Source organism: Mauremys mutica, chromosome 2 (assembly GCF_020497125.1).
Source record: "Mauremys mutica isolate MM-2020 ecotype Southern chromosome 2, ASM2049712v1, whole genome shotgun sequence".
NCBI lineage: Eukaryota > Metazoa > Chordata > Testudines > Geoemydidae > Mauremys > Mauremys mutica.
Window position 1 is genome coordinate 256,830,346 of NC_059073.1, and position 17,231 is coordinate 256,847,576.

Genomic DNA, 17,231 nt, shown 5'->3' on the forward strand with positions numbered 1-17,231 from the left:
AATAGTCACACTCTGAAGTTATGAAAGTCTCCATGGCAATAGCTCAGGATTATGAAACTTTTTCTCTCAGATCTCTATACTACATAGTAGGGGCGGCTCTAGGAATTTGGCCGCCCTAAGCACAGCGGCACGCCGCGGGGGGCGCTCTGGTGGTCGCTGGTCCCACGGCTCCGGGGGACCTCTTGCACACGTGCCTGCGGAGGGTGCGCTGGTCCCGCGGCTCCGGTGGAGCTTCCGCAGGCACGTCTGCGGGAGGTCCACCCGAGCCGCGAGACCAGCGAACCCTCCGCAGTCATGCCTGCGGGAGGTCCGCTGGTCCCGCAGCTCCGGCGGACCTCCCGCAGGCATAACTGCGGAAGGTCCGCCGGAGCCGCCTGCTGCCCTCCTGGCAAAATGCCGCCCCAAGCGCGCGCTTCACGCTGCGGTCTGGAGCCGGCCCTGCTACATAGTAGACTACAACCTGTTTTCATATTCTTTTGACACAGATGTAGGACAGGAAGAAACCAGAGTAAAGTAATTTCAACCATTGCTTTTAATAATATGACTCAGCTCCTGGGCTCATGTTATTACATGAGAATCTCAGCTTTTATTTAAAAAAAAATAGCTCTTGTGGTTGTGGAGAAAAGTTTGAAAACCTGATCCTTCAAGGCTCAAAAAACCAAAAGACAAATAAAAGGAACCCCAAATCTGGTTTGTTTGTTTTTAAATCTCATGGTTTTTAAGCCAATTACATTATTCTTTTAGTTCTTGATTGGTGATTTATGAACACTTGGGATTGGCAGTAGTAGATCAGTATGTCTTCTTTGCTAGTATTTTGTATTGTTCCAACAAATAATTAGGCAGACAGTTGAAGACACTTTGATACCTGCTGCAGTGAAAAAAGTATATCCTGTCTGTCTCCTTCAATTTAATTTTCTTCCCTCACATCATCACTATTGACTCTGAAAGAAGTCCATTCCTGATCCATTTCCTTTATGTCAGAATGTGAACATTTTAACACCCAGAAAACTCACTGCATGTTTCAATTTGAGAGTCCCTGTTCCATTTTAATAGACTTGAGCATTTCAGACTCTCTTTAAAATGTTCCATCAGTGAGGTAAGAAATATCACATGAACTTTTTTTTCCCTTTTATGTTTTTCTTTGTATTTTCTTATTGTAGCTCATTTGACATTCTAATGTCCTATCAGATTAGCATGTATTGATGGCAGATTCAGAGCCACAGTCTTCATTAGATGACACCTTCCTGAGTTCAACTTTACTGAAATCTGTAGTTCAGGTCTTTAATCGTCTTTCCTTCTCTTCCTTTTAATGCTGCATTTAAAAATTCTCTTCTCATTTGCACCTGTGTAAATCCAGAGCAACTCCACTGATTTCAGTGGAGTTACACCAGATTTACTCTGATGCATTTGTGAACAAATCTGACCCTATATGATTAATAGAAATGGTGTACTATCAATAGGGCCCTAGCAAATTCACAGCCATGAAAAACACATCATGGATTGTGAAACCTGGTCTCTCCCCGTGAAATCTGGTCTTTTGTGTGCTTTTACCCTCTACTATACAGATTTCACGGGGGAAACCAGTATTTGTCAAATTGGGGGTCCTGACCCAAAAGGGAGTTGCAGGAGGTCGCAAGGTTATTTTAGAGGGGTCACGCTATTGCCTCCTTTACTTCAGTGCTGCCTTCAGAGCTGGGCTGCCTCAGAGCAGCAGTTGTTGGCCAGGCGCCCAGCTCTGAAGGCAGAGCCACCGCCACCAGCAGCACAGAAGTAAGGATGGCCTGGCATGGTATTGCCACCCTTACTTCTGTGCTGCTGCCTGCAGAGCTGGGCGTCCGGAGAATGATGGCTGCTGACTGAGGCCTCAGCTCAGCAGGCAGCAGCCTAGAAGTAAGGGTGGCAATACCATGCCATGCCATCTTTACTTCTATGCTGCTACTAGCTGTGGCTCTGACTTCAGAGCTGGGCTCCTGGCCAGCACCTGTCGCTCTCTAGCTGCCCAGCTCTGAAGGCAGTGCCGCCACCAGCAGCAGTGCAGAAGTAAGGGTAGCAGTACCGAACCCCGCCCCCCATAATAACCCTGTGACACCCCCCTCCCCCCCCACACAACTCCTTTTTGGGTCAGGACCCCTACAATTATTACACCAGTTTTAAATAGCTGAAATCATGATAAACTATGACCGCAAAATTGATCAAAATGGGGACTGTGAATTTGGTAGGCCCTACCGATTTAAATACAATTTTCTACAGCTGTCTTGAGTGATTTGTCTTTTAAAATCTATTTTTAAATACTCCCCTTTTCACCTATTTGTAATTATATTTACTTAATACATGTGAATTGTCGTGACTGTATATGTGTGTGTATAAGTATAATATAACACACAGGGGTTAGATTGGGCTTTTAGGCTCAGCCCTGTGTACGAGAGGTGGGTAGATGCACTACCAAAGAGGAGTACCAAAATGGAATTATGACTCAGTCACAAATTCATCTCTGCTTTCACCTTGCTCTGGAGGGATTATGTCACTGCTTTTCAGCACGTGAGGGTGTTGGAGCCACCCTCCTCTCATTCCTGTCCACATTGCTTGTGGGCGCAGGGGGGAGGATTGGGCATGTAGCCTCTTCTCTTGCTGCCTTCTCTTGGATCTGCAGTCTAGGTAGCCTTTACACAGCTCATTGGCAGGATGGGGAGCACTAACTACTTCCTGTTCTCCTGGGGGGCAGCATTAGGTTTAAGGACAATGTAGCCCATAAAGGGTAGTCCAATAAAAAGCTAACATTTATGAACAGTTAACACATTACAATATGTGAGCTAACACAGCGTTTCCCTATTTTTAGACTAGGAAAGGTCTGTGATAATCTGGAAAAAGGGGTAAACAGTGAGGTGGCAAAATTTGCAGATGGTACAAAACTACTCAAGATAGTTAAGTCCCAGGCAGACTGTGAAGAGCTAGAAAAGGATCTCTCAAAACTGGGTTACTGGGCAACAAAATGGCAGATGAAATTCAATGTTGATAAATGCAAAGTAATGCACAGTGGAAAACATAATCCCAACTGTACATATAAAATGATGGGGTCTAAATTCGCTGTTACCACTCAAGAAAGAGATCTTGGAGTCATTGTGGATAGTTCTCTGAAAACATCCTCTCAGTGTGCAGTGGCAGACAAAAAAGCAAACAGAATGTTGGGAATCAATAAGAAACAGATAGATAATAAGACAGAAAATATCATATTGCCTCTATATAAATCCATGTTATGCCCACATCTTGAATACTGCATGCAGATGTGGTCTCCTCATCTCAAAAAAGATATATTGGAACTGGAAAAGGTTCAGAAAAGGGCAACAAAAATTATTAGGGGTATGAATAGCTGCCATATGAGGAGAGATTAATAAGTCTGAGACATTTCAGCTTGGAAAAAAGACAACTAAGGGGGGATATGAAAGAGGTCTATAAAATCATGGCTGGTGTGGAGAAAGTAAATAAGGAAGTATTATTTACTCTGTCTCATAACACAAGAACTAAGAGCCACCAAATGAAATTAATAGGCAGTAGGTTTAAAACAAACAAAAGAAAGTATTTTTTTCACACAACGCACAGTCAACCTGTGGAACTTCTTGCCAGAGGATGTGCTACAGGCCAAGACTATAACAGGGTTCAAAAAAGAACTAGATAAATTCATGGAGGATAGGTCTATCAATGGCTATTAGCCAGGATGGGCAGGGATGGTGTCCCTAGCCTCTGTTTGCCAGAATCTGGGAATGGGTGACAGGGGATAGATCACTTGATGATTACCTGTTCTGTTCATTCCCTTTGGGGCACCTGGCATTGGCTACTGTCAAAAGACAGGATACTAGGCTAGATGGACCTTTGGTCTGACACAGTATGGCCGTTCTTATGTGATATCACAGCTACTGTGTTGTGCAACTATTGTTTAAAGTTGGTGGTTCGTGCTCACCTCTGTACAGAAAAGAGAAAGGACACCACTCTGTGTCTGTTACACATGGGCCTGGCCCTAATTTTCTCTCAATCTGATTCTTTAAATTGCTTACGTTGTTTTTCATAGCTACTGCCACATAACATTAGTGAAGATGTCTAAAACATATTCTGCATAGTGGTCTGTAGATGAGTTGATGCATGTCAAACTGGAAGAAGCAGCAAAGAATCCTGTGGCACCTTATAGACTAACAGACGTTTTGTAGCATGAGCTTTCGTGGGTGAATACCCACTTCTTCGGATGACTTGCCACAGGATTCTTTGCTGCTTCTACAGAACCAGACTAACACGGCTACCCCTCTGAAACTGGAAGAAATCCACTTCCACATTTATTTTGGGTAATCTTGCAAACAAATGATCTATCTCCACTTGTATTAAGCGCCTTGGTTTTGTGCATAATTACAATAACAGTGACACAGGTAAGAGTAAAATTAATATTGAATGGCTGGTAAACTGGAAATAGGAATGATACAAATAAACAGATATCTAATAAAAATAAATTCTCTTCTTGTGAAAGAGAAAAGTGAGTTAATGGACACTTAACATGATTCAGTTTCTTAACCGTCAATATATGGTAAAACATAGATATTAATAGGAAAGACTCACTGATACAAATGGTGATCAAGTTATAGTCTTTCATTCCACTACAATAATTTATTGCTGTTCCCAAAGGATCATGAACAGACACTCAAGATGACCGTTGTACAAGTCAGATGATCCAGAAAATGACCTGAGCAGAGGATTGAAAAAAATGTAGTTCTCTTTGGGGTAGATTTTTGTTTGTTTTTGGCAACTGGATTAGTATATGTTAGCAGTTTCTTTGGAGTATAGTAGACTTTACAAAACTAACTGATGAGGATTAATGGAGAGAGGTAAGATGTTTAGCATGTGGAAATACTTAGAATGGAGAAGTAAAGAGCAGCAAAAGTAAGAGACTTTTACAACCATATTTTAAAAATAAAGAGACCTTATCTAAGTTACTGCATCTGTAAATGTTCTGTTCTGAAAAATGAAATACTGAAGATCAGCAATGCTCTGATGTTTAAACAAGGAGCAAAAAAATCAGATGTCAACAATATTTATTAAATGTTGTCATCAGAACTAGATTTAAAATATTAGACTAGAGAAAGGAACTTGAAATAGTGATTCTACATAATAAAGAGAAAATAATATTTGTAAAGTATGGCAGAAAATAAAGTCACTTTTTTTCTTTCTTTAAAGTTCTCCAGTGTGGACAATGTTCAGGGTTAAATTTTCAAAGAATATATTTTGAAGCATGTGGCAAAATGTAATTAAACAATAGAGGTTGACAGGATCCAAATTTCTCAAAGTTTGTGGTGTTTGGATCTCAATTAACATCCAAGTTTGGTAATTCTGAATGGGTTGTTGAAACGAAACAAAACTTCAGGTTGCTGTTAACCATACACTTCTCAAAATTCCGTCATCCCTGGGATTTCATTATTCGCTTTTACTTTCCAGATTGCTCCCTCATTCTTGTCTTTAGGGGCAGGAGGTGTCCCAGTTTCTTCTTTTTGGGAGGAAGGGGGCTCTGAGGGGCTCTTTTCTCTCTACACGCTGTCTCTGGATGATATACTCTTCAAACATGGCTTTAACTCCCTATTTTATACTGATGACTCACACATCTACCTCTTTCTTCTAGAGCTATCTCCCTCCAACTGAAATATCAGCCTTTGTTTCTGATGGAATTTCATGCATGTTCAGCCATCGATTAAAATGTAATATAGCCTAAACTGAGCTTTTGATCTTTCCCCCAAAGCCTTCCATTCTCCACACTTTCCTCTATCACTGTAGACAACACCACCATTCTCTCTGTTGGTCAAACTCATAATCTTGACTTTATCTTTGACATAGCCCTCTCCTTTTTGATCAACATATTCAGGCCATGTCTAAATCTTGCCACTTCTTACTGCACAGCATCTCCAGGATCTGACCTTTCCTCTGTGTCTATGCTGCTAAAACTCTGGTCCACACCCATATCATCTTGCATGTTGACTACCGCAGTCTCCTCCTCTCTAGCCCTGATGACTGCAGCCTCATTCAAAATAAAGCTGGTAAGATCATCTACTTGCCTTGTTGCTGTGACTACATCACCCTTCTCTTTAAATCCCTCCACTGACTACCCCAACACTGCATCAGATACAAACTTCTTGTCTTTGCTTTCAAAGCCCTCGATCATTTAGCCCAACCCTAGTATCCAACCTGATACCAAGGTCCTGCCTTCACTCCACCAATGCCAGCTTCAATCACCCTCTTCTTTGCACTTTGCAAGTGGAGAAAAGTTCTCAGTAGAAATCATTAAAGCCACTACATATCCTTCTCCAAATCTCTCTACAAAATTTATCTCCTCCATACCACAGAAAACTGCAACCTAATACAGCTAAACAGGTGAGATGAGTTGTGATCGCTGTTACTGTACATTCTATTACAGCAGAACCCTGTTTATCCAATATAATTGGGACCAGGGTCTGATCAAAAATCCAGATAAACCAGAGAATGGGAAAGTGCTATGCAGCATCGCCATCTAGCAGCCGGAGGAGAGATCGCCCCCTTCTGGACCTGTGTGTGCTGGTTGTCCCATTTACTCTGAGAATGGAGGCTTGGATAAATGTATTTCTACTGTTATTATATTTGTTTCCTTGAATCCTCCTGCACCCTACTCTGACCCTCTTCTTTGTCTCATGGACATGCATTTTGTCTTTCACACTGTAAAGTCCTTGGAGCAGGGACTGACATTTATTCTGTGATTGTGGCAGTGCCTAGCACAATGAGGCCTATCATAGTTGTGTTCTTCAGGCACTACTGTAATACAAATGAAAAATAAAAGTAACAGAACATGTGGAAAGTTTGGATCTGGTTCTGAACTGTGCAACTTAGGCCCATTTCTATAAGGGATTGTTTTTTAAATAGCCACTAAAAATGCTAAAACTTGCAGGTGCCCTTTTGAAAGCCCTTTGAAAATTTGTCAAAATTACCGCTCTGCAGAATAGTCAAACAACAAACTCACTTCTCTGAAATACCAACTTTTATCACCATTTGTGCCACCATTGAATTTGGCCCTAAAATTCCATATGTCCATGTTAAAAACAAACCTGTAAATGAATGATCCGCTATTGAGGTCATGAATTTGAGCTCCACATGCAGCTGACCTGTTTTCCAAAAACATGTCTGTCATTGTCATGAACAGCCAAACAGGAGTGGAGACTTTATGTAAATATGTTTGCTGAATGCATTCCACTTCTTGCTTGATCCAGGACCTCTACAAACTCAAAGGCTATTTTTAAAAACTCTCATTTCATACAGTTGAAGGCAGAATTAACTGCTATGGAAGCTATTAATGTCCAGCTGGGTCTGTCTGACAAATTGCTAAGGCCATTTTAAGAGTAAAAAGAGAGTAGTTTCCTGCAAAATATTGTCTTTCTAAACCACATACCTGCTCTAAACTTCTCATCTGTTTTAGTTTCAGTCTGTATGTCACATAAAAGTGCTTTGTGGATGGAACAATGAAGGTAGAGGACAATTAGTTTGAAGAGACCTCTGTTTCTGTAAACATACAGAGGACTCAGTTGACCTCTTAGAAGTTGATTACATTCCTTCTATAGTCATAGTGGGAAAGCATGATTTTGAGCCTTGAAGTGTAAATGTGAGCGTAGTGGGTGTTTTGCCAAGTTCCCCAAGACCTGTGCCAAGGAACTGAGAGGGACATTGTGACTAGACTTTGTGGTTGCCAAGCTACGGAGAATTAATGGCCAGCACCAAAGGAGCCAAGAATTTTTGATGAATAGCCCTTTAATGAATATAAGATCTCTCTCTCTTTTCTTTTTAACTTCAGTTTAGTTTACTTCACAAATTCAAAATGGCACTATGGAAATAAATGGCTTGGTATTTTTTCCATAAACATTGATCCCTGATAATCTAGTTCTAATATAAATAGAATAATTTCAAAATAATATCATATTAATGAAGATGTTAGTGTGGCATTCCTTCAAATAGTCATTCAAAGAAGTAATATTTCCTAGATCTCTAGAAGAAAATATCACAGATACGGATATCTCTGGATTATATTCTGGTCATTGCTGATCTATGGGGAGTTTACTGAGACACAGCATTTCATTTTGCAGCAACTGAGGACTTGAATAAATTTATCCTTTTGGGTTTAATAGTTTGTCAGCATTAAATGAATAAAGACATAAGGAAACATACTACAACATGCTATTTTATGATGAATAAATATGTTTAAATGCCATATGTATTGTATCTGAGATGGGGAGAATATATCTAAAAACTTCCTCAGACCTCCAAAGTTTCTCTTTCATCAACAGAAGTTGGTCCAATAAAATATATTACCTCGCCCACCACGTGTGTGTGTGTTTCTCTCTCTCAGATTGTATATGGTGACGTTCAGTACCTTGTGGGAACACCCTACACCCCCATGTTCATCTTTATAAAATGATTGTGTGGTATCCAAAGCAAAGTTTGTCATGTTGGGTGTCTGCAAGACAGCGGTTCCTAAGGTTGTGTCTGGGACCAGAGATATTGTCTAGTGTCATTTGGCTGCACAGTCCAAGGAGCATCTTACGTGCCCGAGGCTGTGCGTGAACAGCCCAGGAGTGGGGGTTCTCACAGCAGAGCAGGGTAAGGCTGGCTCCCAGAGTCGAGGATTGGAGTGACCTAGCGGATCACCGGTCCAGATATCACCAGAGGGGAACGTCCCATATATATTTGAGAGAGACACACACACACACACACCGTTCAAACACCAGATACCTGGCAACTCTATATCCAGGGCGTGCTGGGGTATCAGAAGACATAAGAAAAATGAAAAAGACCTACTCTCAAAAAATCATCTGATCAAGGAGTTTCTACATGCAAGTAAAGCAAATAGAAATTCAGCAACAGGATGAAACACTTCAAACATGAAGGAATTTAATAAGACAGCCATAGCCTGCAGGCAGAGGGGAAGTACCTACTCCAATGTAGCCACATTGGAACTACAAATATTTTAAATTTGTATGGGTTCGTACTCCAAAATAATACCTTAGATCTGAAATAATAAACGATACTGTGTTTAAGTGAAGAGCTAAGGAAAGGGAGCACGAGTCAGTGTAATGATGATGAATAAGGGAAGCACTGATTTACCTGTGAGGTGGAGAGGGGGAAACAGGATTTGGCCTTGAGAGCTGCCCAATATCAGATGGGTTCCTGTAAATGCTGATGCTAATAACATCCGAGCAACCAAAGAGACCATGGTAACATCTAGCACTAGAGCTATTCTATATTCCAGGAGAATGGAATGTAAACCTTCTGAACCAGGACAAAACCTGAGTGGCTGGGCTCCAGAGAAGCTAGGGGAAGGATGCAGCCTGCACCCAGCTTTAATAACCCCAGAGGACAGTATACTTCTCTCTGCTGTGATTAGTAGCTTCTTGGCCTGCATAGGTACAGATCCAATTGACCTTAGGGCCACCATTTTCCTGGCTTGCCCAGCCCTTTGGCCCTCTGTCCCCATGTGCTGGGGGCACAGAAGTTCTTCTGTGCAGAGTTCCAAAGTCCTGTCTGTAGCAACCTTGAGATTCATTAAATAACAAACCAGTGAATGAGAAATGAATATAACTTTAATAAAACAAACCGGAGAACATCTCTGGTGAACTGCTGCACACAGCCTTTTCCTATGTTCATAATACTGTCCCTTATGACAGAGTGTCTCTAAATTATAATCTTCTACAGACATCTCTGTACACTGTTCTCCACATTTTTACAGCAAATCTACATCTCTCTGTGTTTGCCGTTAGCAAAATAATCTTGTTTAGCAGTGTGATTTGTACATGCAGCACAAAATTAAGCTGGATCATTGTAACATTTTAGGAATGTGGAGGGATTGTGGTCAACCTTGGACTCAGCCAGAGCATTACACGGACTCACTGGCCCAAAAGGAGAAATTAGCTGTCTACGCACAATTTTAGCAGACCCAGCTCAGTTGAGCAGGCAGCCTGACTAGCTGGGGCTGAGGATTCTACTTCCCAGCTCTCTGACTTTTCATGGGGATCAAAGACCATTTATACTGCCTTTTTATAGTGTTGCCCCGTGGGAAGAAAAGCTAATAAAAAAAAAAAGGTAATATCACATTCTGGAATGGAAAAATACTATATATTCACAAAGGAGGCACATTAGAATTGTTGTGGAAATTATAAATTGGAATTGACTCTTATGATTTAAAATTTCAACCTTAATGCTATAGAAACAGAATTGTTTTTTTGTTTTTTAAATACCATTTAAGGTCTGATTGTGTGGCTAGGTATAGACCTGATTTAGAGGCAGTGTGGAGTTGCACCTATGGGAGCTGTAGGAAACAATCTTCCTGAAGCAAATACAATACTCTTGGGACTCCTGAGTGCACAGGGAGTCCACAGCCACTGTGCCACCCTTAGGCTGTATTTGGATGAGGATTCGTCTTAACATTTCCAACTGTTGCAGCTGCACCGTTTGTTGGTAATGATGGGAGAACCGATACAGGCCACTAGTGTATTAAGCACAGTGTCATCTAACACCATTTAGAGGAGATACAAGCGATGCAGTTAAAACTGTTCTTGTTGTACTACTTTTCTGCCATTGTAGCCACTAGTGAAGCTGTATCAGTAGTAGCAAGAAAATAAAATAATGTAGACAAGGACTTTAAGATGTACAGAACCTCTGGTACTTCTCCTAACAGACAAGACTATCTAAAATATTCAAGATAGAAATGTGTTTTTTATTTTATTTTTACTTCCTTGTGTGGGTGCTTTTTTGTGCCTTTCCTTAGCATAGTAAGAGCTTTGGTTGTAAAGTCTCTCCTGGCCCCACCCCATTGTTAATTAGAAAAATTAGCCTAATATATGTATTGCCTTTACAGCAAGCAAAACATTTCTTGAAAAGTAGTTTCCTAGATGTCAGTTCAAAGGCAGCTTCATCAGAATTCAAAATTGTAACTATTATAACTTCTAGAGAAAAGTTTTTGGAAGTTAAGAATTCTCCCTTTCTTTTAAACTACTAATTTAGGGCCAAAGTACGTTAGCAGTTACACCAGTAGTGTAAATCCAGAGTATTCCAATGGCTGTAGGGGAGTTGCTTCTGTTTTTCACATACATAAATAAGAGCAGAATTTGGTCCTTAGACGTTCCCTGCCACATGCCTCTAATTCTTTAAGAAGGTCTGATTTACAATACCAGATTTCTTGTGACTGCTGCTCTCAGCTAGAATTTCCTATTATCCTTCCTTTTTCATGTAACTGAATTTATATCAAAGGCAGACACTTCAAAGTCAGCTAGACTGAGATTTCCTTTTGCACTTAGATTGTACATAGCTGCCTGTGAATTTGTGTCATGAATGTCCTAGTTAAACACACAGAGCTATGTCAATCACTTATCATTTTGGAAAATGATTATAGGTTATGACTGACTAAACCAAATTAAAACTAAATGCACAAAACTAAATATATTTTTGACCTTTAGCATCCAGTATTTGTGTGTATGTGTGTGTTGCAATTATTCACTGCTTTTCTTACCTACTGGTTTCTAGTGTGGGAAAAATGCCACAATTAGTAGGTCAAACTCTTCTTGTACATCAGAGTAAACGGAATAAATTGGTTTTAGTCTAGATTTACATTGTAACTGAGATCACATTCTGACTCGGTGTTTTAAATTGGGAATGAGGAGCATATATGACAGAACTGGATTTTCTGAGAGAGAAATGTAGTTTGATATGTGATAAAAATAAGACACTGTGCCAGCTATTCCAGATTTGCAGGGACCTTGCTATTTTCCAGCTGTTTACCCTTGAGATGTAAAATGGCAATTTGACATAGACTAACAACACAGTGTGATGTGAGCATCTGCGTAAAAGGCTGTACATATGGAGCATGCCCAGTGATGTGAAAAGCCTCTTACCCCACCCCCATCCAATCTCTGAAGAGATGAAATGAACTTTGTACTTGTAAATATCACTGAATACGTTTTGCACCGGATTTTAAAAGGTTCTCTTATAAGTACTATTTTTAACAGGCAAAAAAAAAAAAAAAAAAAACCAACAACAAAGACCTTTTCCTGTATGATCTCCTGCACTGAGTTGAAACATCTCTTACAATATACTTGAACAAATATACTGGGCTTTTTTTTCCCATTATTAAAGTCTTTTTTACTGGCATTGGAAAATTTAAGTATTTACTTGAACTAAATACTTCAGAACAGGGTGTCTGAAAGCTTGAAGGGCAGAGGAAAGAGAAGGAAGGAGCTTGCAGCAGAGCATGGATAGGAAAGGACCAGTGATTCTGCGGTGCTCAGTGTGCACATGTTTTGTGAGAATCAGTGCCGGGCGCTGCAGCTGCGGACAATAACTGAGCTGTCTGGCTAATGAAGGCCACCTGGATCAGGCTTCTGAAAAGAGCCAAAGGAGGACGGCTGAAGAATTCTGATATCTGTGTAAGCCCTATGTTTTCATTGTTAGCATATTTATTTATTAATTGTACAGTAAGGGAAGACAGTTGCTTTCATTCTGTTTGAATTAGCAGAATTCTCTTCTTGTGATTGTAAAATGAGACAAAAATCAGAGCTGGAACTATTGTGGTATTCTGACTAGTTCTCTTGTAGCAATACTTGCACACAGGTGTTGAGCTGAGACACATTTAATCAGTTGGAACTTGATTTGTGGTCATTTGCATGTTTTTGTTAAAAGGCTGAGATGGATTTGAGCCATGTTAATTTCTGATGGGAAGAGTGTTAGGTGCCCTAAAATTAAAATGGAAGGCATGGGTTAAAGCTCTCTGCAGTGATCTTGTGTAATAGTAATTGTTAATACTGACTTTGCAGTTTTTTATTCAATCTGTTCTATCACTGGCATTAAAATGTCCTTGTTATGGTTTTGATTTTTATGGAGCTATCCTTGAAACTGTTGTATGTCCTTCAGCCCTGCACTGCACCACTGCCCTTGCTCTACACAGAAACCAGCTCTGCTTACCAAAAAGCATACTAATTAGAATGTGGGGACAGGGCAGGAAATAAACCACCGGAGAGAGACCTGACTTTTAGATGGTCTCCAGATTTGAAACCCTTACTTAATATTATTTTTCTAACTGATTGTCTCTGCTGCTTTATTTTTCTTTTTTCTTTTCAAGGTATTTCTACAAACGTACAATTATAGGAGAGGTATGGGAACACTTCACCCTTCTATTGCAAATGCTGCATCTATTTGTAACATTATTTCTCCTTTTCCTGTGCAGGGTTCGGCGGACTCCTACACTAGCCGTCCATCTGATTCAGATGTATCTCTGGAGGAAGACAGGGAGGCAGTGCGGAGAGAGGCAGAGCGGCAGGCCCAGGCACAGCTGGAAAAAGCAAAGGTAAGGCACTTCTTCACATCACAGGTTCATTAACCTGTTCTTTTTCCAAGAGCTTGTTGTTTCATCTGCTTATCAGTAGAAATGTTTTTCTAAATATTTTTTTTAAAAATACCTCCTAAGATCTTTTGTTAAAGAAATTACACAAGTTTTTGGAAATTGCACTTATCAAACAAACTGATTAAAGACAGAAGTTGCCATTCTTGATTGCCCTGTCTGTATTAGGAGACTCAGTTTGCTTAAAAAATAGTTTAGTTACTTACAGAACTGAACTAACTGTTGCATTGTGTTATATTACCTATCAATTCCTAGTACACAGGAACAAGTCATGAAGTCCCTTTTTATGGGGGTCTTTCCAGAGCATGATTTGGCCCCATAAATCATGCACACCTCTACCCTGGTATAACACGACCCGATATAACATGAATTCGGATACAACACGGTAAAGTAGTGCTCCGGGGGGGTGGGGATGTGCACTCCAATGGGTCAAAGCAAGTTAGATATCACGCGGTTTCACCTATAACGTGGTAAGTTTTTTTGGCTCCCGAGGACAGCGTTATTTCGGGGTAGAGGTGTATATCATTCAGTCATACAAGTTTGGCATTGGAAGTCCAGTTTTTTTATCTGTCATGTACTGGATTGTTCCCAACATGGCATGTATAAGTAAAGACAGGCAGTTACACTGGTCCATTTTCTTTAAGAGGATTGTATTGGTTTTCTTTTAAGGAAACCAAATTTCACTTACCTACTAAAGTAGGGGCAATCAGGATTTCAGAACCCTTTGTGAGAAGTTTGAGGCCCTCACAGAAATTCTACTATACTTCCATGCTCCTGGCAGGTAGTGGCAGATTAATAAACACTAAATGAGGCTTAGATCTCACCAACGTGCTTACGTATTTTCCATTAGATGCATATGCAAGTGCAAAGTTTTATAGTCACAGTACTACAAAAGTGTGTGTGTATGTTTCTCTCTGCTATGCATTTTAATTATTTGCATCAGTTGTACTTATGATTAATATACTACATATATATTTGCATCCCTTGTTTGTTTTTCCTCATTCTTTTATCTTTTTTTCTTTCCTTTTGCTGTGTCTCAGATCTTGGTGTGCCATTTCCAATGTATTTTTTTCAAGGTCTCTTTTTCCTGAGTTTTAATTTTTTTCTATTGTATTCATATGTGGTTTTAAGAACTTTACTGGAATCTAGTCTTTTCATTCTTTCTCATCTACTTTCTCTCTTTTCCCTCTCTCACGTCCTTTTTCCATTTACTTCTCTCCTCCATTTCTCTGTTCCTTCTTTCCTGTGATCTTTCTGTCCCCACTCTTTCCTCTCCCACTTTATCAATTTCCTTATCTATTCAGCTTCACCTCTGTTCATTTATGGTACCTTAGTTTTACAAAGTTCTTGGAGTCACTTAAACCTTCATTATAGCAGGAATTCAGATTATTGAGATACACTTGATTAGCGAGAACTGGCCAGTTCAGACAGTCACCAGGGTGCACAGAGAGACAGCTTTCTGAAGGCCAGAAGGCTCAGACAAAGAGGGAAGGAGGGGATTACCAAGTCTTTTTTGAGAATTATAATTTTAACAGATATCTGATAAGCAGGGCTGGTGCAACCATTTAGGCGACCTAGGCAGTCGCCTAGGGCACTGGGATTTGGGGGGCACCATTTTCTTCGGCAGTGACCGCGGCAGCCGGATCTTCGGCCGCCCCGGTCGCCGCCGGCATTTAGGCGGAGGGAGCTGGGGCAGGGGAGCGCAGGGAGGGCTGCCTGCAGCATGTAAGGGGAGGGGGAAATGGCACGCAGGGGAACTCCCTGCCCCAGCTCACCCCTGCCCCGCCTCCTCCCCAAGCATGCTGTGGTTGCTTCACTTCTCCTGCCTCCCAGGCTTGCGGTGCCTAAGCTGATTGGTGCCGCAAGCCTGGGAGGCGAGAGAAGTGAAGCAGCGAAGGCGTGCTCAGGGTACTTGTGCTTGTGCGTGGAGCAGGGGTGAGCTGGGGCGGGGGGGTGCCTCAGGACAGAGGGTGGGGGGTGGGGAGCTGCCGCAAGGGGGGCGCCTCAGGGCAGAAGGGGGGAGCTGCCGCGAGGGGGGGGCACCTCAGGGCGGGGGCACGAGTGGGGGGGGGCGCAAGGTGGAAGTTTTGCCTAGGGCGCGAAACATCTTTGCACGGGCCCTGCTGATAAGCGTTCCCAAACCACCTTTTTCAAGAGGTGCTAGAGCCTGCTGGTCTTCAGTATTCCTGGATATCTCTCTGCAGCCTCGCTCCTGCTGCACTTCTGTGCTATGCAAGTGCAGTTTCATTTCCATAACAGAAACAATAAGTCTCATTTCCCCCTCCTTCTCTTACCCACCTCTTAAAAGATGCTAGTTGATCTTTGGATAACAGGAGTTTTGGTTAACCACAGTTTAGTATGTCAGGGTTGCTCTAGTTTGATTGCTTTTGTTTTAGGAACTGCAAAGCAACTATTGCTAGAAAAAGTAAAAAATAAAAAATCAGGTTTATTAGTAAAATAATTTAGCTTTTAAAAGAAGAGTTCAAGTAATAACATCTTCTAGAATAAGAGTAGCATTAGAGCACTTATTCCTGAGCTGATGCATCTTTTAGCGATGAGTAAATCTATGTGAATGTTGCTATGGGAATTTTGCTTAGCGATGCTGACTTGACTGCATGGACAGCCCTTATGAAATATTCATGACCTCTAGCACAGCTGCCATAGTAGTTTACAGAGAAACTGCCAACAGACCTTCACTTTTAAAAACTGTATTTCCGTACATCAAAACAATATTCTCACTTCAGTTGGCAGAAGAATAGTCACCAGGTCTGACTCTGTCTCTGGCTGTGAGACAGCTTGTAAACAGTTGAAATGTGAGGGCATTGCTGCAATCAAGCTGCTAGAACAATGGTGTTTCAGTAATATGTAAAACACACACAAACTTATGTTTTAAATAATCTGTGCATTAAAAGGGATTAAAACGCACTGGAGGAACCAGACTTCAAAGAGCAACTGCTGAGCTCCAGTTCATCTGCAAATTTGACACCATCAGCTCAGGATTAAACAAAGACTGTGAATGGCTTGCCAACTACAGAACCAGTTTCTCCTCCCTTGGTTTTCACTCAACTGCTAGAACAGGGCCTCATCCTCCCTGATTGAACTAACCTCGTTATCTCTAGCTTGCTTCTTGCTTGCATATATAAACCTGCCCCTGGAAATTTCCACTACTTGCATCCGAAGAAGTGGGTATTCACCCACGAAAGCTCATGCTGCAAAACGTCTGTTAGTCTATAAGGTGCCACAGGATTCTTTGCTGCTTCTACAGAATCAGACTAACACGGCTACCCTTCTGATACTGGAGGAACAGTTTGTAATGGCTACGTGGTTATAGGATATAAATTGTTGTATACACATGTTGGCTAATATTTAAAGTAATCTACATTTTATGATGATCATCGCATTCATTTAAAAAACTATATCTAAAAACAAATACCAGAATAGATTAAATCTAGTTGCATATCTCTGAAATACTACAGAACATATTTTGCTACTTCCATTTATGGATGAGTTGTTCACCTCCTTGATGAATAATGAAATTAAACAGTAAGTTAGCTTCACATTATTTCACTGTTCACTACACCAGGCTGCAAACACTGGGTATAGTTTCCTGATTTCCAAGTGTGCCTGTCTTTTCTTTGTCTTTATGTGCTATCAGTCGGGAGCAAATGACGCAGCTGCTTTTAACTTTTTTCTCTTTCACATTGTGAGTGGAAATGTTGATCCTAAATAAAGTCATTAGAATTCTATTTGTCATAGGAATAAGAAATCGATGACATTCATGAATAATGCAGAGGCT

At 40.9% G+C, this 17,231-nt stretch overlaps 1 protein-coding gene across 14 annotated transcripts in view; it reads left to right on the forward strand.

The window, feature by feature from the left end:
* The window catches only part of CACNB2 (calcium voltage-gated channel auxiliary subunit beta 2), a 426,320-nt gene that overhangs the window by 252,740 nt on the left and 156,349 nt on the right, over nucleotides 1–17,231 (forward strand). For 11 of the 14 annotated variants that reach the window (XM_045003347.1, XM_045003334.1, XM_045003337.1 and 8 more), the window contains one exon: nucleotides 13,262–13,381. In XM_045003347.1, coding sequence (XP_044859282.1) covers nucleotides 13,262–13,381 — 120 coding nt within the window. Of the gene's footprint in view, nucleotides 1–12,011; nucleotides 12,465–13,138; nucleotides 13,157–13,261; nucleotides 13,382–17,231 lie in introns of those variants that run through there. The other 3 variants (XM_045003339.1, XM_045003345.1, XM_045003346.1) reach the window with 3 other exon arrangements.